Below are 24,842 nucleotides of genomic sequence, written 5' to 3' on the forward strand. Positions count from 1 at the left end.
TTGTCCAAGGTGGCAAGCTTCTAATCTGGTCAGGATAACTGGTGCTTCTCTGAGAGTCGACAGATTTGGATAAGGCACATCTGTACAGTCGTGGCCAAAAGTTTTGAGAATGACACAAATATTAATTTTCACAAAGTCTGCTGCCTCAGTTTGTAGGATGACTATTTGTATATACTGCAGAATGTTATGAAGAGTGATCAGATGAATTGCAATTAATTGCAAAGTCCCTCTTTGCCATGCAAATGAACTGAATCCCCCAAAAATATTTCCACTGCATTTCAACCCAACCCTACCACAAAAGGACCAGCTGACATCATGTCAGCGATTCTCTCGTTAACACAGGTGTGAGTGTTGACGAGGACAAGGATGGAGATCACTCTGTCATGCTGATTGAGTTTGAATAACAGACTGGAAGCTTCAAAAGGAGGGTGGTGCTTGGAATCATTGTTCTTCCTCTGTCAGCTATGGTTACCTGCAAGGAAACACGTGCCGTCATCATTGCTTTGCACAAAATGGGCTTCACAGGCAAGGATATTGCTGCCAGTAAGATTGCACCTAAATCAACCATTTATCGGATCATCAAGAACTTCAAGGAGAGCGGATTAATTGTTTTGAAGAAGGCTTCAGGGCACCCAAGTAAGTCCAGCAAGCGCCAGGACCGTCTCCTAAAGTTGATTCAGCTGCGGGACTGGGAACCACCAGTACAGAGCTTGCTCAGGAATGGCAGCAGGCAGGTGTGAGTGCATCTCCATGCACGTTGAGGACTTTTGGAGGATGGCCTGGTGTCAAGAAGGGCAGCAAACAAGCCACTTCTCTCCAGGAAAAAAAATCAGGAACAGACTGATATTCTGAAAAAGGTACAGGGATTGGACTGCTGAGGACTGGGTAAAGTCATTTTCTCTGATGAATCCCCTTTCCGATTGTTTGGGGCATCCGGAAAAAAGCTTGTCCGGAGAAGACAAGGTGAGCGCTACCATCAGTCCTGAGTCAGGCCAACAGTAAAGCATCTTGAGACCATTCATGTGTGGGGTTGCTTCTCAGCCAAGGGAGTGAGCTCACTCACAATTTTGCCTAAGAACACAGCCATGAATAAAGAATGGTACCAACACATCATCCGAGAACAACTTCTCCCAGGAACAGTTTGGTGACGAACAATGCCTTTTCCAGCATGATGGAGCACCTTGACATAAGGCAAAAGTGATAACTAAATGGCTCGGGGAACAAAACATCAATATTTTGGGTCCATGGCCAGGAAGCTCCCCAAACCTTAATCCCTTTGAGAACTTGTGGTCAATCCTCAAGAGGCAGATGGACAAACAAAAACCCACAAATTCTGAGAAACTCCAAGCATTGATTATGCAAGAATAGGCTGCCATCAGTCAGGCTGTGGCCCAGAAGTTAATTGACAGCATGCCAGGGCGGATTGCAGAGGTTTTGAAAAAGAAGGGTCAACACTGCAAATATTGACTCTTTGCATCAACTTCATGTAATTGTCAATAAAAGCCTTTTACACTTATGAAATGCTTGTAATTATACTTCAGTATTCCATAGTAACATCTGACAAAAATATCTAAAGACACTGAAGCAGCAAACTTTGTGGAAATTAATATTTGTGTCATTCTCAAAACTTTTGGCCACGACTGTAGGCAGTCCTGGTGTCTTGAGCGAGGTAAGCTTGTTTTCGATACACGTACAGACGATTCGCACCTTGGCTCTAACTCTTCGATGTTGCAGAACTTTAAGGTGTAAACGATAGGATGTTTACATCCCCCATTACACTGTTTATACCTATCCAGACCCCTGCAAACATAGAATAGTTAGGGCCAAGGGAAAGATGTAGGGAGCGTACTGGCATCGACAGAGAGTCTGCTGAGAAAAGCGTGTTGGGCAAGCAGCATCTTGTTATATCCCCCACTCCATCCAGGTTGGGCTGAACTGAATCCTAACAGGCTATACTTATTGAGGGATGAATGAACCTTGCAGCATTCCTATGACAAATGGCAGGGGCTTCTAGTCACATTAGTGACGCATGCTATTTTTTTCTTCCAGTAACTCCTTGTCTCTGTATACCCAACAAAGCCCAGGCAGGCTTGGCTGCTTTAGAACGGCATGGAGCACCAGATGTAGCAGCAGCTCTCTTTCAAACAGGTTAATATAAAAAGCCCATCAACACCTATCAATGCCCATTGTTGTTACTGCAGCTGGCAAAAGAGGAGATGATGCTGGATGCCCTCCCCTGTTATTTTCCCAGGACCAGCCACTCTCCTAGGGGCTGTATGGTGGGGGCTTCTCATCGGGGGGGGAGTAAGGGGGAGAGTAGCTTGGGGGGACCAGGGTGGGCCACATGCGGCTGGCCCCTATGCGGCTAGCCCCTGACTGGGAGTCATCAGACAGGCCAGAAGAGTCAGGGAACATCATGCTGGAGCCCTGGGGAGAAGGGAGGGAGAAGATGAGCCGGAGTTAAAACAAGACAGATGACTTGAGTTTGTACAGTACTCATCCTATGATCAAGCAGTAAGGACAGAATCTTAACTTGAAATCCACCAGTGTAACTTGAATTTGTGCATATTTACCATTGACATAAATGTGTGATCTCCTAAAAGGTTTGACTTACCCACACATAGTTCAAGTTAGTCAACAGTCCTAATGCATTATTCCTGTTAGTTGTGGCTATGTGGGGGATAATGTATGATGGGTATTAGTAGTATATTACCTGCAGGTCGTAGGCAGTGTAGGGTGACAGGTAGGGGGCATTGTTGAGGTAGGAGTTGAATGAAGGGGTGCTGGGAGCTGGAAACTCTAAGGGGAAAGAGGCTGCAGGAAGGGACTCTGATTCACACGAGTCAGGGGTCAACATGGGCGTCTGTCCAAAACACACAAAAATAATGGGCAATACTGATACCTGTGGTTCATGGTGTGTGCACGTCACAAAGGGCAACAGTAAGGGCCACATATACTGAGAATTTGCATCGGGGGGGATAACTGGACTTGTCTAATAATAACCGCCTGCTTTCCTTTTGTCTGTTGAAAAACGCTTTAAAACGTTATGCTAGGATGTGCCCTAATAAATACAACCCTGCTGCTCATCTCACCAAGTCCTTGAAACCTCCTAGCACGCCGGCGGTAATGATGCCCAGGAAGAGAGCGACAATGTTGAGAATGATGGCGGACCACAGCAGGTGGTGGAGGTGCACCACGTCCTCGCAGCTCCCCACCTCCGTGTACTCATGGTAGCCCCCCATAAGCTCCACACGGCTGGGCCAGTGTGTGGGAGAGGTGGGTGGACGAGATTAGGGAGGATAAAGAGTAAAGACAGACAGAAGTAAGAACCACCTTATTGAGATGCAAGGCTAAAGAGAAATGTGTAATGCCTACGACATTCATTGTGACAAATGACAGGCAAGCATAAATCCCAAATCAACAACATAGAAATGAACACAAGTGCACCTTTGGTTGTAAAACAGATGACAGTTTCAAATCAAGTTGGAAAGGGGGAACTACTGTAGCTACAGCTACTAGAGAGAGAGAGTTGGGGGAAACGGGTATGAGGATTGGTATTCATGTAGGAGTGAGTGCAGGGCATCCAATCATTCCCATGGTGGATTCCAAGCAGGAAGACTTATACACAGCTACTCTTAAAATCAACCACACCAACAATAATGTTTCATAAGGGGCTAAAAGAAAGGGACCTATTTCCAAATCATGGACATTTTCCTAAAATTTTTCAAAACATCTTTATTCGCATGTCCCAAAAGAGGGTGTTCTCTGAAACATAAGCAGTGCTGACCTTAAAGCTACTAAAAAGACACTAAAACAACAAGTGTATACATTTGAGGCAAACAAGTAAATAATCAATCAATTGAGCTGAGTTTAGCTGCCCCTCAGGCAGAAAAATAATCAAAACAATTCTCTAATGATAGGAATTTGCGAATGAGGCTTAGCAAACTCACTTGCCACAGTTGTAGAGGTCACAGCAGTAACAGGTATTGGATTTCACACGTAAATTACAGGTAGCCCGGGATGCTGTCTGGCAGTGAACCTAGATTTAACACAGATAGTCACTGTTATGACATGGTAAAGCAAATGGGTCATGTTCTATATTATGTGAAACTGATGGATTTTCAACTCTAAGGCAACATTTAAACAACTTTAAGGCAACCTTTCAACCAAAATGGTGATATGAGGTCAACAGGAAAGAAGTGTGCACTCACATCTTCATAATCAACAGAGGGTTTGGAATTGGCGTGGAAATCACAGCGACCGGCGTAGTAGGGTCTAAGGTCCTGGGGTGCAACACAAAGTCATCATATCCACATTTTATCCTACTGATTAGGTTTTACACATCAGTAAAGAAACAACAGCAGTAGACCCAAGACCCACTGCAATTTGCATACCGCCAAACAGATCCACATATGATGCAATCTCTATTGCACTCCACACTGCCCTTTCCCACCTGGACAAAAGGAACACTTATGTGAAAATGCTATTCATTGACTACAGCTCAGCGGTCAACACCATAGTACCATCACTAAGTACCATCATTAAGCTAAGGATCCTGGGACTAAACACCTCCCTCTGCAACTGGATCCTGGACTTCCTGACGGGCTGCCCCCAGGTGGTGAGGGTAGGTAGCAACACATCTGCCACTGCCTGGTACGGCAATTGCTCGGCCTCTGACCGCAAGGCACTACAGGGGGTAGTGCGTACGGCCCAGTACATCACTGGGGCTAAGCTGCCTGCCATCCAGGACCTCTACACCAGGCGGTGTCAGAGGAAGGCCCTAAAAATTGTCAAAGACTCCAGCCACCCCAGTCATAGACTGTTCTCTCTACTACCGCATGGCAAGCGGTACCAGAGTGCCAAGTCTAGGACAAAAAGGCTTCTCAACAGTTTTTACCCCAAGCAATAAGACTCCTGAACAGGTAATCAAATGGCTACCTGGACTATTTGCATTGTGTGCCCCCCCAACCCCTCTTTTTACGCTACTGCTACTCTCTGTTCATCATATATGCATAGTCACTTTAACCATATCTACATGTATATACTACCTCAATCATCCTGACCAATGATTGTCTGTATGTAGCCTCGCTACTGTATAGAGCCTGTCTTTTTACTGTTGTTTTATTTCTTTACCTACCTATTGTTCATCTAACACCTTTTTTGCACTATTGGTTAGAGCCTGTAAGTAAGCATTTCACTGTAAGGTCTACACCGGTTGTATTCTGGCACATGACAAATAAACTTTGATTTGATTTGAACAGCATCAACCACACCAGCAGAATACACTCCAGCAACACAAGATGCAAATGAACTTGTATCATAATCTATGCGTAAGTAACCGGTATGTAAACAATAATTTCTTATGGAAAATTGAAAAGGTACAAAACAATGATGTCATCAAGTGGCAATGGTCAGATTCTATATTAAATCAGTTATTGGTGTGGTTACTATGTAATAACACTGAAACAGTGACATTCCATATGACTGCATGGTATCTGTGCATCTGTCTTCTGTATGATTGCTGCTTAGAACTTGGCTTACTCGCTGTGTTTGTTACTGGTACTCACAATGCGTCTTGCTGCAAACACCCCATCCACAATGGCACAGCAGAAGGCAGCCACCACTCCGAAACTGATGAACATAATGGACACCACCAGCTGGAAGACACACAAAGAGTGACGAGAGAAGCAAAGTGTTATCCACTCAGACCTTTGTCTTATTATCTTCCATAGCAAAGTCAAATCAAGGGAAATATTCCATGAATAAATCATTGTGTTTGTTGTTCTTGTCACGCCTTGGTCTTAGTATTTTGTGTTTTAGTTAATTAGTTGGTCAGGCCAGGGTGTGACATGGGTTTATGTTTGTTGTATTTTCTTAGTGGGGTTTTTTAGTTATTGGGATTGTGGCTGATTAGGGGTGTGTGTTGCATAGGTTTGGCTGCCTGAGGCGGTTCTCAATCAGAGTCAGGTGATTCTCGTTGTCTCTGATTGGGAACCGTATTTAGGTAGCCTGGGTTTCACTTTGTATTTCGTGGGTGATTGTTCCTGTCTCTGTGTTAGTGTTCACCAGACAGGCTGTATAGGTTTTTCACGTTCCGTTTGTTGTTTTTGTTATTTCATGTATCGTCATTTGTTCTAGTAAAAACATGAGTAACCAACACGCTGCATTTCGGTCCGACTCTCTTTCGACAAACGAAGAACGCCGTTACAGTTCTGCATCTAATGCTGTACATTTATTTATTTTACATGATGGTGCGTTGGATGTTTGTTGTCTACTGTTAGCTATTTGCTCCTCGTCCAGTTTTTGTGTGTAAAGGCTGACAAGCTACACACTCATTCTTCATTTCGGGAGCTAGGGGGCTAGTAGCTACGCCCCTGGCAACACCCCACGGCTCTCATCTGCAGTTCCGTCCATACATTCCTGCGTGGACATCTGTCCCCCTCCTCTTACCCATGTTTATTTCTGGCTGCATCTCGCAAGAAGCTCTAAGATACATGTTCTGACAGCCATGCTAAAATCCCTGTGAGCCAACTGTGACATTCTGCTAGAGAAGGTAGCAGTGTTTCTGTGCCCATGCCACATGAAGACCACAATTTTGGCGTAGTCTATCAATGCCAAGTGAACGTAGCTTGACGAATTGAATTGGGTTATTGGCAGTGTTTGTCTGCAGAGAGCTATAGAGGTGTGGCATAGAAACGAATATGGAAGCGCAGGCGTAATATAAATACTCTTACCATCTGCCTCTTATTTTCTATCAAATGGGCTCCGATGATTCCGAGAAAGGAGCCTAGGCCCAGCTGAAAAAAGAGCACAATGCTGTTAGGTCACCAGTCGAACCAGACTAAATGGAAAATTCATTTGAATGGTAATAAAGACCAACAGCAAATAGAACACAACACCTCACTTATGTTGACTCATTAAGGATCAGGAAATGGTCCTTCTATTTAGTTCACCCAAATTACTTTTCCCCGGAAATAATCAATCCCAATTATTGTGATAGAAAATGACCAAGTTCAAATTCTGTAGAAATGTTTCCTTGACCTAAGTGTAGCACATGTACTGTGGATGTGAAACTTACTCCTCAGCCTGAAGTGTCAATGGATACAAACAATGGATACACTCTACAAGGAAACAGTTAGGTATGTGAAGGGCAATCAAGTTATAGCAGCAATCTACCTCACCAAGCAAAGTGAGAAGAATAAAGCTGCCCAGCAACACCCATTGAGGTGTTATCATCATGTTTGATAGTCTCCTGGAGGGGAAGGAGTCTCTCCAAGAAATGGCCATATCACAGTCTACAATAAACAATACCGGACAAGGACATGGGGGGAACAGAGGGTTAAATACACAACATGTAATTGATGGAATGAAACCAGGTGTGTGGGAAGACAAGACAAAACAAATGGGAAATGAAAGGTGGATCGGCGATGGCTAGAAGACCGGTGACGTCGAACGCCGAACATTGCCCGAAGAAGGAGAGGGACCGACTTCGAAGGAAGTCGTGACAATTTTAAATTGCATTCATATTCATTTGCATATATTTACGTTAATTCCCATATATTCCCAAAGAAAGTTTCCACCTCTGAATATTCCCCAAAACGTGCAACTTAAATCCAACCAATTCAGATCTGTGATTACTTCAAGGAAAGCAAGGACTTCTGGAAACAGCAGAGGGAGCACCCCCCTATCCACATCGACAGGACAGTAGTGGAGAAGGTGGAAAGTTTTAAGTTCCTTGGCGTACACATCACAGACAAACTGAAATGGTCCAACCACACAGACAGCATGGGGAAGAAGGCGCAACAGCGCCTCTTCAACCACAGGAGTCTGAAGAAATTTGTCTTGTCACCAAAAACACTCACAAACTTTTACAGATGCACAATCGAGAGAATCCTGTAGGGCTGTATCACCGCCAGGTACGGCAACTGCTCCGCACACAACCGCAAGGCTCTCCAGAGGGTAGTGAGGTCTGCACAACGCATCACTTGGGGCAAACTACATGCCCTCCAAGACACCTACACCAGCCGATGTCACAGGAAGGCCAAAACGATTATCAAGGACAACATCCACCCGAGCCACTGCCTGTTCACCCCACTATCATCCAGAAGGCAAGGTCAGTACAGATGCATCAAAGCTGGGACCGAGAGACTGAAAAACAGCTTCTATCTCAAGGCCATCAGACTGTTAAACAGCCATCACTAACATTGAGTGGCTGCTGCCAACATACTGACTCGAATCTCTAGCCACTTTAATAATTAATAATTGGATGTAATAAATGTATCACTAGTCACTTAAACAATTCCACTTTATATAATGTTTACATACCCTACATTACTCATCTCATATGTATATACTGCACTCTATACCATCTACTGCATCTTGCCTATGCCATTCGGCCATCGCTCAACCATATATTTATATGTAAATATTCTTATTAATTCCTTTACACTTGTGTGTATAAGGTCGTTGTTGTGAAATTGTTCGACATTACTGCATGGTCGGAACTAGAAGCACAAGCATTTTGCTACACTCGCATTAACATCTGCTAACCATGTTTATGTGACCAATAAAATGTGAAAATTTGATTTGGATGTATTTCTGAAGTATTTAAACAGGGCCCATATCTATGATCGTGGCATCGATCTCCCAGTAAGAATGATGCAATGAAAGTACAACCAGTCTCTGCTCTATTAATACAAGTCTCACAATAACATTTTTCTTGAGCTATACTAGTTAAGATTGTTCTTCAATACCTGCCCTATTCTTGTATCTGAAATGTGATTCACTGGTCTTTTCAGATGAATAACCATACATTATTTATTCTTAGAGACAACCTAGTCATCATGCACACTGAATATAATCGAGGAACTTTATTTTTCCTGTTAGGGAGCTTCTTATTTTATAGAATATCATGTCTATAGGATCAACACAGTTAGTTTCTCCTGAGGCAGAATGCTGAGGGTTATATAGATGGGGTCTCTGAAGCCACTTCAAAGGTGATCACATATATTTTAGCCTCTAATGACAACAATGCTAAATAATGAATATGGGGGAAAATCCTCCCTCTGGGAGACCATCATTAATTAGCACTCAAAATGAGGTCCAATACAACTTACATCAGCCAGGGGATATTACTCTTGATTGTATGGAATACCCTTTCGCTAACACTTTCCCTGACGTCTGCAGGTATAACACGCTTTAGAGTAGAATAGAATAGTCAATAATAACTGAATTTTTCATGTGAAGAAATGTCTCGTTAATAACTTGTTATTATAATAACATATAAGCATGTATGAATGTATAAGCATGTGTGAATCTTTATAATGTATTATAATAATCAAACTTATAACAAGTTATGTCTCTCTAAGTATCAACATTTCAACTGACTCAAAATGGCTGGTATGTAGTCAGGATCGAGATGATTATAAGACATTGCAAGAGGGTCATATACTCATGACAAGTCTTGCGATGCATTATAACTGCATCATAATGCATTCGTGGTGTTACCCTCTTTTCATTGAGGTATGACATGTCTCTAAGACAGTAAGGTGTTAGACTGCTACTTACAAGGACTCCTGGGTAGTAGCCACCGACAGTAATGTTCTGTGTCCTGGTGGTGGCTGCCAGTCCAAAGACAAGGATGAGCACAGACACAATGAGCAACATCACAGTGACCATGATGGACTTCTGTTTCCTCTGTTTGAATGATCCTGGAAGACATGCGCAGCGTTAGACAATATACTCGTATATCCATTCAATATACAGGTAATTTAACAGATCAGTTTTTGCTACTGAAAGTGTTCCTGAAAACTTAACTCCGGCCATGAAACATTTTAGTTGAATTGTATGAACAGTAGACTAATAAACAAAGTACTTAAATATATTTTGACTGTAGTATCCCTGTGTTACGCACTCCTCTTCAATGGATAGGGTAATATCAACAGGAGTGTGTTTTGGTTAGCTGGGTCGTTCCACCAATTAAGTGCCTTTTGAGTAGTGTACCTTAAAAAAATGTAATAAATATTTTTGTCACCTAATTTTAACATTCTGTCATAAAGACATTTCAAGAGGTTATGGTCCCGTGTGCCTCAGTTGGTAGAGCATGGCGCTTGCAACGCCAGGGTTGTGAGTTTGATTCCAATGGGGGAGCCGTGTGGAAGAAAAAAAAAGTTTGAAGATGTATACACTCACTAGTCTTTAGTCGCTCTAGATAAGTGTCTGCTAAATGACTACAATGTAAACGTTAAATAAAAAAATGACTAAATTAAGTGTCAAATAAAGTAACAGGCTTGACAACTTCATATTAAATCATCCAGAAATCAAACAAAAAAACACGTGGTTTTCAGACATGTGAAAAAAATATTCAAAATACACACATATTTTTCATTTTCATGAGTCAGACAAACATTTTTACAGTGTTTTTCCCCTCATGTCCCCATAAATGTTCCCCATATTTTTCACCACTTCCAACTACATCTGATCTCCCATCCAGGGACCGACACTGTTTAGCTTCAGAGGCAAACCAGCAGTGGGATGCAGGGTGCTATGTTGCTGGAATGAATGTGCCAAAACCTGCAACTGGAAAAAAAGGCAGCAAAGGTAAAGGCCATAGTAACATAACCAAAGACAGGGGAAATTACAGGAAAGAGGGAGGTGTTTTATATACTGATTAGAGGTCGACCGATTATGATTTTTCAACGCCCATACCGATACCGATTATTGGAGGACCAAAAAAGCCGATACCGATTAATCGGACGATTTTTAAAAATGTATTTGTAATAATGACAATTACAACAATACTGAATGAACACTTACTTTTACTTAATATAATACATCAATAAAATCAATTTAGCCTCAAGTAAAAAATTAAACATGCTCAATTTGGTTTAAATAATGCAAAAACAAAGTGTTGGAGAAGAAAGTAAAAGTGCAATATGTGCTATGTAAGAAAGCTAAGGTCCTTGCTCAGAACATGAGAACATATGTCCATGTCTATCCAATCCAAGATGGCATAGCAGTCAGACGTCTTTGTCCTGTCGTGTCCCTTGTATATATCGTTTTACATCTTTTTCGTTGCATATCCTTTATTTTGCTAAACCTCAACATCTAAATACTCGCCTCACCCAATGTGGCGTGGATCTGCTTTTTTTTCCTAAAGTATTTATATTTACTTTGGATCTGGAATCCCTCAACTGAAGCTAGCCAGCTAACTACCAGCTATCAGTCAGCAAACCATTGCCAGCGGTCATCAGCTAACCTTCAGCTCGGAAAGCTCTCGTCAGTTCGAACAACGTGACTCTAACCAGAGCATAATGGACCTGTTATTTTTATCCCCGGATTCCTACCGCAAACTGAACATTTTCATCTGGATCTTCACAACTAGCTAACCACAATCCCGGATGACTACTCCTGGCTAACGTTTCCATCCCAGAGCAAGCACCAATTAGCTTGAAGCTAGCCCGGCCAGGGCTCCTGTGCTACCACCGAAGTATACTCCTGTGCTTCAATATCCGTCCCCTTATACAGCCGGTACTGGGCATGGAACCCCACAGATCCCCTACGACTGGAATACCGACATAATCTGCCCAAGGACCTCAACAGGCCCCTCAGGCGCGACGCCCGCTGAAGGCCCATTATGCTAACCAGCTAGGCCTGCTAGCTACCTAGAGCTACTTGGAACCCTACTAATTCCATGACTGGTCTATCAACGTTACCGCACGAAGAGGCAAAAACAGACTTACCCCCACCGCGACGTCCCCCAAAGGCTAACTGCTAGCCCCTGCTAACTGCTTGCTAACCCGGCCTGCTAACTGCTAGTTTTCCCCGGTCTATTAACTGCTAGCTGCCGGCCTGCTAACTGCTAGCTTACCTGCCCGGTCTGTAACTGCTTGCTTGCAAACTCGGCCTGCTAACTTGCCCCGGTCTACTAGCTGCTAGCTTGTTTAGCCCCGGCCTACTAACTGTTAGCTTGTTAGCATCGGTCTGCTAACTGTCTGAATCGCCGTGTCCCCAACCACTCACTGGACCCATATGTTCACTTGGCTACGCATGCCTCTCTCTAATATCAATATGCCATGTCCATTACTGTCCTGGTTAGTGATTACTGTCTTATTTCACTGTAGAGCTTCTAGCCCTGCTCAATATGCCTTAACCAACCATGTTGTTCCACTTCCTACATATGCGATGGCATCACCTGGTTTACACATTTCTAGAGACTATAGCTCTCTCTTCATTACTCAATGCCTAGGTTTACCTCCAATGTACTCATATCCTACCTTACCTTTGTCTGTACACTATGCCTTGAATCTATGCTATCGTGCCCAGAAACCTGCTCCCTTTACTCTCTGTTCTGAACGTGCTAGATGGCCAGTTCATATAGTCTTTAGCCGTACCCTTATCCTACTTCTCCTCTGTTCCTCTGGTGAAGAGGTTAATCCAGGTCCTGCAGTGCCTAGCTCCACTCCCACCCCCCAGGTGCTCTCATTTGTTGACTTCTGTAAACGTAAAAGCCTTGGTTTCATGCATGTTAACATTAGAAGCCACTCCTGAAGTTTGTTTTACTCACTGCTTTAGCACACTCTGCCAACCCAGATGTCTTAGCCGTGTCGGAATCCTGGCTTAGGAAAACCACCGAAAACCCTGAAATCTCCATTGCTAACTATAACGTTTTCCGCCAAGATAGAACTGCCAAAGGGGGCAGTGTTGCAATCTACTGCAAAGATAGTAATACAGAACTCTGCATGCTATCTAAGTCTGTACCCAAATAATTTGAGCTTCTACTTCTAAAAATTCACCTTTCCAGAAACAAGTCTCTCACTGTTGCCGCTTGCTATAGACCTCCCTCTGCCCCCAGCTGTGCCCTCGATACCATATGTGAATTGATTGCCCCCATCTATTTTCTGAGCTCGTGCTTCTAGGTGACCTAAACTGGGACATGCTTAACACCCCGGCCATCCTACAAACTAAGCTTGATGCCCTCATCACTGTCAAACACTCAATGAAACACTTCTGCGAGCAGGCCTTTCTAATCGACCTGGCCGGGGTATCCTGGAATGACATTGACCTCATCTCGTCAGTAGATGATGCCTGGCTATTCTTTAAAAGTGCTTTCCTCACCATCTTAAATAAGCATGCCCCTCTCAAATAATTTAGAACTAGGAATAGATATAGCCCTTGGTTCACTCCAGACCTCTCTGCCCTTAACCAGCACAAAAACATCCTGTGGTGTTCTGCATTAGCATCAAATAGCCCCCGTGATATGCAACTCTTCAGGGAAGCAAACAGAAATTTGAATCCTGTAATACTAACTCAAAAAAGTTCTTGGACACTGTAAAGTCCATGGAGAATAAGAGCACCTCCTCCCAGCTGCCCACTGCTCTGAGGCTAGGAAACACTGTCACCACCGATAAATCCACCATAATTGCGAATTTAAATAAGCATTTCTCTACGGCTGGCCATGCTTTCCACCTGGCAACCCCTTCCCCGGTCACCTGCCTGGCACCCTCCACAGCAACCCGCCAAAGCCCCCACCATTTCTCCTTTACCCAAATCCAGACAGCTGATGTTCTGAAAGAGCTGCACAATCTGGACCCCTACAAATCAGCCGGGCTAGACAATCTGGGCCCTCTCTTTCTAAAATTATCTGCCGAAATTGTTGCAACCCCTATTACTAGCCTGTTTAACCTCTCTTTCGCATCGTCTGAGATTTCCAAAGATTGGAAAGCTGCCGCGGTCATCCCCCTCTTCAAAGGGGGTGACACTCTAGACCAAAACTGCTACAGACCTATATCTATCCTACCCTGTCTTTCTAAAGTCTTCGAAAGCAAAGTTAACAAACAGAAAACTGACCATTACGAATCCCACCATACCTTCTCCGCTATCCAATCTGGTTTCAGAGCTGGTCATGGGTGCACCTCAGCCACGCTTAAGGTTCTAAACAACATCATAACCGCCATCGATAAAATACATTACTGTGCAGCTGTATTCATCGACCTGGCCAAGGCTTTCGACTCTGTCAATCACAACATTCTTATTGACAGACTCGACAGCCTTGGTTTCTCAAATGATTGCCTTGCCTGGTTTACCAACTACTTCTCTGATAGAGTTCAGTGTGTCAAATCGAAGGGCCTGTTGTCTGGACCTCTGACAGTCTCTGTGGGTGTGCCACAGGGTTCAAATCTCAGGCCGACTCTCTTTTCTGTATACATCAATGATGTTGCTCTTGCTGCTGGTGATTCTCTGATCCACCTCTACGCAGACGACAACATTCTGTATACTTCTGGCCCTTCCTTGGACACTATGTTAACTAACCTCCAGACGAGCTTCAATGCCATACAACTCTTCTTCCGTGGCCTCCAACTGCTCTTAACTTCTTCAAAATAGGGGGCACTCTTTTAAATTTTGGATAAAAAAACGTTTCCGTATTAACCTCTTGAATCTATGGGGGCGCTATTTCATTATTGGATTAAAAAAACGTGCCCGTTTTAAGCGCAATATTTTGTCACAAAAATATGCTTGACTATGCATATAATTGACAGCTTTGGAAAGAAAACACTTTGACCTTTCCCAAACTGCAAAGATATTGTCTGTGAGTGCCCCAGAACTAATGCTACAGGCGAAACCAAGATGCAACTTCAAACAGGAAATGAACAGAATTTTTGAAGCGCTGTTTTCCAATGTCTCCTTATATGGCTGTGAATGTGCCATGAACGAGCTAACACTTTCTACCGTTTCCCCAAGGTGTCTGCAGCATTGTAACGTATTTGTAGGCATATCATTGGAAGATTGACCATAAGAGACTACATTTGCCAGGTGTCCGGCCGGTGTCCTCCGTCGAAATTGGTGCGTCATCTTCAGCTGCAAGTATTTTTCCATGGGATTCAGAGGAGAAAGTAGACTTCCACAAACGATATATCAATGAAGAGATATGTGAAAAACACCTTGAGGATTGATTCTAAACAGCGTTTGCCATGTTTCAGTCGATATTATGGAGTTCATTTGGAAAAAAGTTCGCCGTTTTGATGACCTAATTTTCGGGTTTTTTTGGTACCCAAATGTGATGTACAAAACGGAGCGATTTCTCCTACACAAAGAATCTTTCAGGAAAAACTGAACATTTGCTATGTAACTGAGAGTCTCCTCATTGAAAACATCCGAAGATCTTCAAAGGTAAATTATTTTATTTGAATGCTTTTCTGTTTTTTGTGAAAATGTTGCCCGCTAAATGCTACGCTAGCTATCAATACTCTTACACAAATGCTTGTTTTGCTATAGTTCAAAAGCATATTTTGAAAATCTGAGATGACAGTGTTGTTAAGAAAAGGCTAAGCTTGAGAGCTAGCACATTTATTTCATTTCATTTGCGATTTTCATAAATCGTTAACGTTGCATTATGGTAATGAGCCTGAGGCTGTATTCACAATACCGGATCCGGTATGGGTACGATCAAGAAGTCAAACAAGATATTTTGTCACGAAAAGATGCTCGACTATGCATATAATTGACAGCTTTGGAAAGAAAACACTGACGTTTCCAAAACTGCAAAGATATTGTCTGTGAGTGCCACAGAACTAATGCTACAGGCGAAACCAAGATGAAATTTCATACAGGAATTGCCCCAGATTTTGAATGCGCTGTGTTCCAATGTCTCCTTATATGGCTGTGAATGCGCCAGGAATGAGCCTACACTTTCTGTCATTTCCCCAAGGTGTCTGCAGCATTGTGACGTATTTGTAGGCATATCATTGGAAGATTGACCATAAGAGACTGCATTTACCAGGTGTCCGCTTGGTGTCCTCCGTCGAAATTATTGCGCAATCTCCAGCTGCGTCCACTTTTCCATTTGGTTCAGAGGAGAAAGCCAACTGCCACAAATGATTTATCATCGAATAGATATGTGAAAAACACCTTGAGGATTGATTCTAAACAACGTTTGCCATGTTTCTGTCGATATTATGGAGGTCATTTGGAAACAAGTTCGGCGTTGTAATGACTGAATTTTCGTTTTTTTTTTCTTAGCCAAACGTGATGAACAAAACGGAGCGATTTCTCCTACACAAATAATATTTTTGGAAAAACTGAACATTTGCTATCTAACTGAGTCTCCTCATTGAAAACATCCGAAGTTCTTCAAAGGAAAATGATTTTATTTGAAAGCTTTTCTTGTTTTTGTGAAAATGTTGCCTGCTGAATGCTAGGCTTAATGCTATGCTAGCTATCAATACTCTTACACAAATGCTTGTGTAGCTTTGGTTAAAGCATATTTTGAAAATCTGAGATGACAGTGTTGTTAACAAAAGGCTAAGCTTATGAGCCAATATATTTATTTAATTTCATTTGCGATTTTCATGAATAGTTAACGTTGCGTTATGCTAATGAGCTTGAGGCTATGATTACGCTCCCGGATACGGGATTGCTCGACGCTAGAGGTTAAGCGCAAGTAAAACTAAATGCATGCTATTCAACCGATTACTGCCCGCACCTGCTGGCCCGTCCAGCATCACTACTCTGGACGGCTCTGACTTAGAATACGTGGACAACTACAAATACCTGGGTGTCTGGTAAGACTGTAAACTCTCCTTCCAGACTCACATTAAGCATCTCCAATCCAAAATTAAATCTAGAATTGGCTTCCTATATCGCAATAAAGCATCCTTCACTCATGATGCCAAACATACCCTCGTAAAACCGACCATCCTACCAATCCTCGACTTCGGTGGTGTCATCTATAAAATAGCCTCCAATACTCTACTCAACAAACTGGATGCAGTCACAGTGCCATCTGTTTTGTCACTAAAGCAACATACACTTACCCACCATTGCGACCTGTACGCTCTCGTAGGTTGGCCCTTGCTTCATATTCGTCGCCAAACCCACTGGCTACAGGTTATCTACAAGTCTCTGCTAGGAAAAGCCCCACCTTATCTCAGCTTACTGGTCACCATAGCAGCACCCACTCATAGCACGCGCTCCAGTAGGTTAAGTGGGGCAAAAAAGTATTTAGTCAGCCACCAATTGTGCAAGTTCTCCCACTTAAAAAGATGAGAGAGGCCTGTAATTTCCATCATAGGTACATTTCAACTATGACAGACAAAATTAGAAAAAAAATCCAGACAATCACATTGTAGGGTTTTTATGAATTTATTTGCAAATTTTGATGGAAAATAAGTATTTGGTCACCTACAAACAAGCAAGATTTCTGGCTCTCACAGACCTCAAACTTCTCCTTTAAGAGGCTCCTCTGTCCTCCACTCGTTATCTGTATTAATGGCACCTGTTTGAACTTGTTATTGGTATAAAAGTCACCTGTCAACAACCTCAAACAGTCACACTCCAAACTCCACTATGGCCAAGACCAAAGAACTGTCAAAGGACACCAGAAACAAAATTGTAGACCTGCACCAGGCTGGGAAGACTGAATCTGCAATAGGTAAGCAGCTTGGTTTGAAGAAATCAATTGTGGGAGTAATTATTAGGAAATGGAAGACATACAATACCACTGATAATCTTCCTCGATCTGGGGCTCCACGCAAGATCTCACCCCGTGGGGTCAAAATGATCACAAGAACGGTGAGCAAAAATCCCAGAACCACAGGGGGGGGGGAACTAGTGAATGACCTGGAGAGAGCTGGGACCAAAGTAACAAAGCCTACCATCAGTAACACACTATGCCACCAGGGACTCAAATCCTGCAGTGCCAGACGTGTCCCCCTGCTTAAGCCAGTACATGTCCAGGCCCGTCTGAAGTTTGCTAGAGAGCATTTGGATGATCCAGAAGAAGATTGGGAGAATGTCATATGGTCAGATGAAACCAAAATAGAACTTTTTGGTAAAAACTCAACTCGTCGTGTTTGGAGGACAAAGAATGCTGAGTTGCATCCAAAAACACATCATACCTAATGTGAAGCATGGAGGTGGAAACATCATGCTTTGGGGCTGTTTTCTGCAAAGGGACCATGAAGACTGATCCGTGTAAAGGAAAGAATGAATGGGGCCATGTATCGTGAGATTTTGAGTGAAAACCTCCTTCCATCAGCAAGTGCATTGAAGATGAAACGTGGCTGGGTCTTTCAGCATGACAATGAACCCAAACACACCGCCCGGGCAACGAATGAGTGGCTTCGTAAGAAGCATTTCAAGGTCCTGGTGTGGCCTAGCCAGTCTCCAGATCTCAACACCATAGAAAATCTTTGGAGGGAATTGAAAGTCCATGTTGCCAAGCAACAGCCCCAAATCATCACTGCTCTAGAGGAGATCTGCATGGAGGAATGGGCCAAAATACCAGCAACAGTGTGTGAAAACCTTGTGAAGACTTACAGAAAACGTTTGACCTCTGTCATTGCCAACAAAGGGTATATAACAAAGTATTGAGATAAACTTTTGTTATTGACCAAATACTTATTTTCCACCATAATTTGTAAATAAATTCATTAAAAATCTTACAATGTGATTTTCTAGATTTTTTTTCTCATTTTGTCTGTCATAGTTGAAGTGTACCTATGATGAAAATTACAGGCCTCTCCTCTTTTTAAGTGGTAATCATTTTTAATGTGAATCACATTTTTATTTGGCGTACCCCCGACGGGATTGCGCATACCCCAGTTTGGGAAAACCTGATCTATGGTATCAAAATAATAGATTTAAACTTTGTTTACATTTACTTTGTTTACCAACATTGGAGTAAAACAAGCTTATATTTTGAGTTCTGATGGGGTACAACAGTTCAACTACGCTCATGAGGCAAAATACATGACATTTTTCAAGAATCAAGTACAAAAATGGATGTAACAACTAAGGACCGCACCTTTAACAGGCAGTGACCTTCATACAGCAGAAATACTGTAGATGTGCTCACCCCAATTCCACTGGTGGAAACTTTGCAATTGCAACATGCTAACACAATCTTTTCACATGTGAGGAGAATAATATTATTTTAACCCAACATGTGAACTTGCAATTCCACATGTGAAAGTGAGATTTTCACATGAGGAGTTCTTACATGTGAAACTGAAAAATTGATTTTAACTTTCACATGTGGAATGTCAAGTTCACATGTGAAACCAAACGGATGTAAAAAATCTAATTTGCAGTTCCATATGTGAAAAAATGTCACGTGAAAATGTAACTTTCACATGTGGAATTGCAAGTTCACATCTGAAAAACAATCATGTGGAAGTTTTTCACATATGAAACTGCAAATGTGAGTTTCACGTGAACTTAGTGTGAGTTTCACGTGAACTCATCCTCTAGTGGCCTCATGGATGGAATGTTATTAATAGTTTTCAGAATTTCCTAATTAACATTTCAGTCCTGAGAAGGAGTTGGTGAACCAGCAGAGGCAGTTATTCGGTTATGATATCGTTTAGGAACTTGAGCATGGCTGAGGTGCACCCATGACCAGCTCAGAAACTAAAACAGGAAACGCCCATGCTCAGGTCTGTTCAACGCTGGTCCGACCAATCTGATTCCACGTTTCAAGATTGCTTCGATCACGTGGACTGGGATATGTTCTGGATAGCGTCGTACAATAACATTGATGTATACACTGATTCGGTGAGCGAGTTTATTAGCAAATGCACCAGTGATGTGGTACCCACGGTGAATATTAAAACCTTCCCCAACCAGAAACCTTGGATTGATGGCAGCATTCACGCAAAACTGAAAGCGTGAACCACTGGTTTTAATCATGGCAAAGCGACCGGAAACATGACCGAATACAAAACAGTGTAGCTATTCCCTCCGCAAGGCAATCAATCAAGCTTAGCATCAGTATAGAGACCAAGTAGAGTCGCAATTCAACGGCTCAGACACGAAAGGTATGTGGCAGGGTCTACAGCGAATCACGGACTACAAAAAGAAAACCAGCCCTGTCGCGGACACCGAGGTCTTGCTCCCAGACCAACTAAACAACTTCTTTGCTCGCTTTGAGGACAATACAGTGCCACTGACATGGCCGCTACCAAAACCTGCGGGCTCTCCTTCACCGCAGCCAACGTGAGTAAAGCATTTAAATGTGTTAACCCTCGCAAAGCTGCCAGCTCAGACGGCATCCCGAGCCACGTCCTCAGAGCATGCGCAGACCAGCTGGCTGGTGTGTTTACGGACATATTCAATCAATCCCTATCCCAGTCTGCTGTTCCCACATGCTTCAAGAGGGCCATCATTGTTTCTGTTCTCAAGAAAGCTAAGGTAACTGAGCTAAACGACTATCGCCCTGTAGCACTCACTTCCGTCACCATTAAGTGCTTTGAGAGACTAGTCAAGGATCATATCACCTCCACCCTACCTGACACCCAAGACCCACTCCAATTTGCTTACCACCCCAATAGGTCCGCAGACGACGCAGTCGCAATCACACTGCACACTGCCCTAACCCATCTGGACAAGAGGAATACCTATGTAAGAATGCTGTTCATCAATTACAGCTCAGCATTCAACACCATAGTACCCTCCAAACTCGTCATTAAGCTCGAGGCCCTGGGTCTCTACCCTGCCCTGTGCAACTGGTTCCTGGACTTTCTGGCGGGCCGCCCCCAGGTGGTGAGGGTAGGAAACAACATCTCCTCCCCGCTGATCCTCAACACTGGGGCCCCACAAAGGTGCGTTCTCAGCCCTCTCCTGTACTGCCTGTTCACCGATGATTGCGTGGCCATGCACGCCTCCAACTCAATCATCAAGTTTGCAGACGACACTACAGTGGTAAGCTTGATTACCAACAACAACGAGACGGCCTACAGGGAGAAGGTGAGGGCCCTCGGAGTGTGCTGTCAGAAAAATAACCTCACACTCAACGTCAACAAAACAAAGGAGATGATCGTGGAATTCAAGAAACAGCAGAGGGAGCACCCCCCTATCCACATCGCGTGACAGTAGTGGAGAAGGTGGAAAGTTTTAAGTTCCTCGGCGTACACATCACGGACAAACTGAAAAGGTCCACCCACACAGACAGCGTAGTGAAAAAGGTGCAATAGCGCCTCTTCAACCTCAGGAGGCTGAAGAAATTTGGCTTGTAACCAAAAACACTCACAAACTTTTACAGATGCACAATCGAGAACATCCTGTCGGGCTGTATCACCGCCTGATACGGCACTGCTCCACCCACAACCGTAAGGCTCTCCAGAGGGTGGTGAGGTCTGCACAACGCATCACCGGGGGCAAACTACCTGCCCTCCAGGACACCTACACCACCCGATGTCACAGGAAGGCCATAAAGATCATCAAGGACAACAACCACCCGAGCCACTGCCTGTTAACCCCGCGATCATCCAGAAGGCGAGGTCAGTACAGGTGCATCAAAGCAGGGACCGAGAGACTGAAAAACAGCTTCTATCTCAAGGCCATCAGACTGTTAAACAGCCATCACTAACATTGAGTGGTTGCTGCCAACATCTCTAGCCACTTTAATAATTGAATGTAATAAATGTATCACTAGTCACTTAAACAATGCCACTTTATATAATGTTTACATACCCTACATTACTCATCTCATATGTATATATTGTACTCTATACAGTCTACTGCATCTTGCCTACGCCGTTCGGCCATCCAAATATTTATATGTACATATTCTTATTCATTCCTTTACACTTGTTTGTATAAGGTAGTTGTTATGAAATTGTTAGCTGACTTGTTAGATATTACTGCACGGTCGGAATTAGAAGCACAAGCATTTCACTACACTCGCATTAACATCTGCTAACCATGTGTATGTAACCAATAAAATTTGATTTGATTTGAAACAAATGCTGTTGAGTCTGCCGATAAGTGGTGATTGACAAAGTCGAAAGCCTTGGTCAGGTCGATGAATACAGCTGCACAGTATTGTCTCTTATCGATGGTGGTTATGATATCGTTTAGGACTTTAAGCATGGCTGAGGTGCACCCATGACCAGCTCGGAAACCAGATTGCATAGCGGAGAAGATACAGTGGGATTCGAAATGGTCGGTGATCTGTTTGTTAACTTTGCTTTCGAAGAGCTTAGAAAGGCAGGGTAGGATAGATATAGGTCTGTAACAGTTTTGGTCTAGAGTGTCTCCCCCTTTGAAGAGGGGGATAACTGCTGCAGCTTTACATTCTTTGGGGATTCCAGACGATACGAAAGAGAGATTGAACAGGCTAGTAATTGGGTTTGCAACAATTGTGGCGGATCATTTTTGAAAAAGAGGGTCCAGATTGTCTAGCCCGGCTGATTTGTAGGGGTCCAGATTTTTCAGCTCTTTTAGAATATCAGCTATCTGGATTTGGGTGAAGGAGAAATGGGGGAGGCTTGATCAAGTTGCTGTGGGGGGTGCAGGGCTGTTGACCGGGGTAGGGGTAGCCAGGTGGAAAGCATGGCCAGCTGTAGAAAAATGCTGATTGAAATTCTCAATTATCGTGGATTCATCGGTGGTGACAGTGTTTCCTAGCCTCAGTGCAGTGGGCAGCTGAGAGGAGGTGCTCTTATTCTCAATGGACTTTACAGTGTCCCAGAAAGTTTTGGAGTTTGTGATACAGGATGCAAATTTCTGTTTGAAAAAGCTAGCCTTTGCTTTCCTAACTGCCTGTGTATATTGGTTCCTAACTTCCCTGAAAAGTTGCATATCGCAGGGGCTATTCGATGCTAATGCAGAACACCACAGGATATTTTTGTGCTGGTCAAGGGCAGTCGGGTCTGGAGTGAACCAAGGGCTCTATCTGTTCCTGGTTCTACATTTTTTGAATGGGGCATTCATATTAAAGGTGGTGAGGAAAGATATTTTAAAGAATAATCAGACATCCTCTACTGACGAAGTGAGGTCAATATCCTTCAGGATACCCGGGCCAGGTCAATTAGAAAGGCCTGCTCGTGTTCTAGGGAGCGTTTGACAGTGATGAGGGGTGGTCGTTTGACCGCAGACCCATTACGGACGCAGGCAATGAGGCAGTGATCGCTGAGATCCTGGTTGAAGACAGCAGTGGTGTATTTGGAGGGCAGGTTGGGAAGGATGATACAGTGCCTTGCGAAAGTATTCGGCCCCCTTGAACTTTGCGACCTTTTGCCACATTTCAGGCTTCAAACATAAACATATAAAACTGTATTTTTTTGTGAAGAATCAACAACAAGTGGGACACAATCATGAAGTGGAACTACATTTATTGGATATTTCAAACTTTTTTAACAAATCAAAAACTGAAAAATTGGGCGTGCAAAATTATTCAGCCCCCTTAAGTTACAAAGTTAATACTTTGTAGCGCCACCTTTTGCTGCGATTACAGCTGTAAATCGCTTGGGGTATGTCTCTATCAGTTTTGCACATCGAGAGACTGAATTTTTTTCCCATTCCTCCTTGCAGAACAGCTCGAGCTCAGTGAGGTTGGATGGAGAGCATTTGTGAGCAGCAGTTTTCAGTTCTTTCCACAGATTCTTGATTGGATTCAGGTCTGGACTTTGACTTGGCCATTCTAACACCTGGATATGTTTATTTTTGAACCATTCCATTGTAGATTTTGCTTTATGTTTTGGATCATTGTCTTGTTGGAAGACAAATCTCCGTCCCAGTCTCAGGTCTTTTGCAGACTCCATCAAGTTTTCTTCCAGAATGGTCCTGTATTTGGCTCCATCCATCTTCCCATCAATTTTAACCATCTTCCCTGTCCCTGCTGAAGAAAAGCAGGCCCAAACCATGATGCTGCCACCACCATGTTTGACAGTGGGGATGTTGTGTTCAGGGTGATGAGCTGTGTTGCTTTTACGTTTTGCATTGTTGCCAAAAAGTTCAATTTTGGTTTCATCTGACCAGAGCACCTTCTTCCACATGTTTGGTGTGTCTCCCAGGTGGCTTGTGGCAAACTTTAAACAACACTTTTTATGGATATCTTTAAGAAATGGCTTTCTTCTTGCCACTCTTCCATTAAGGCCAGATTTGTGCAATATACGACTGATTGTTTCAGTCGTGCACGCTAACCAAGGTTGCCAGGTGCACGGTGTTTGCTCCGACATACTGGTGCGGCTGGCTTCCGGGTTGGATGCGCGCTGTGTTAAGAAGCAGTGCGGCTTGGTTGGGTTGTGTATCGGAGGACGCATGACTTACAACCTTCGCCTCTCCTGAGCCCGTACGGGAGTTGTAGCGATGAGACAAGATAGTAGCTACTAACAATTGGATACCACGAAATTGGGGAGAAAAATGGGTAAAAATTCAACAACAAAAAACACACAAAAAAAGCATCTCCAATCCAAAATTAAATCTAGAATTGGCTTCCTATTTTGCAACTTCACTCATGCTGCCAAACATACCCTCGTAAAACGGACTATCCTACCGATCCTTGATACCTCATCCCCATTGTGTTTTATTTTTTTGCTCCTTTGTATCTCTACTTGCACATTCATCTATTACTCCAGTGTTTAATTGCTAAATTGTAATTATTTTGCCACTATGGCCTATTTATTGCCTTACCTTCCTTATCTTACCTCATTTGCACACACTGTATATAGACTTTTCTATTGTGTTATTGACTGTATGTTTGTTTATTCCATGTGTAACTCTGTGTTGTTGCTTGTGTCGCACCTCTTTGCTTTATCTTGGCCAGGTCGCAGTTGTAAATGAGAACTTGTTCTCAAGTGGCCTACCTGGTTAAATAAAGGTGAAACAAAAAAACAAAAAAATCGTTGAAAGAGCAGGTGTTTATAATGTTTTGTACACTCAGTGTAACAGTATAGCTTCAGTCCCTCTCCTCACGCCTACCTGGGCTTGAACCAAGGATCCTCTGCACACATCGACAACTGACATCCAGGAAGCATCGTTACACATCGCGCAACAAAAGTCGCGGCCCTTGCAGACTAAGGGAAACAACTACTTCAGGGGCTCAGGGCGAGTGACGTCACCGA

At 43.3% G+C, this 24,842-nt stretch overlaps 1 protein-coding gene across 1 annotated transcript; it reads right to left on the minus strand.

Moving 5' to 3' along the window:
• Positions 1–1,619: 1,619 nt before the first annotated feature.
• Positions 1,620–9,729, minus strand: LOC135545004 (transmembrane protein 255A-like; the record flags this gene model as incomplete). Its single annotated transcript, XM_064972673.1, has 9 exons — positions 1,620–2,427; positions 2,714–2,863; positions 3,093–3,261; positions 3,694–3,765; positions 3,951–4,039; positions 4,212–4,283; positions 5,568–5,657; positions 6,735–6,797; positions 9,568–9,729. Coding segments are annotated over 9 exons (1,029 nt in total), but the record flags the coding sequence as incomplete, so codon positions are not given.
• Positions 9,730–24,842: the final 15,113 nt, after the last annotated feature.

The sequence above is a fragment of the Oncorhynchus masou genome, chromosome 9, assembly GCF_036934945.1.
Source record: "Oncorhynchus masou masou isolate Uvic2021 chromosome 9, UVic_Omas_1.1, whole genome shotgun sequence".
Classification (NCBI taxonomy): domain Eukaryota; kingdom Metazoa; phylum Chordata; class Actinopteri; order Salmoniformes; family Salmonidae; genus Oncorhynchus; species Oncorhynchus masou.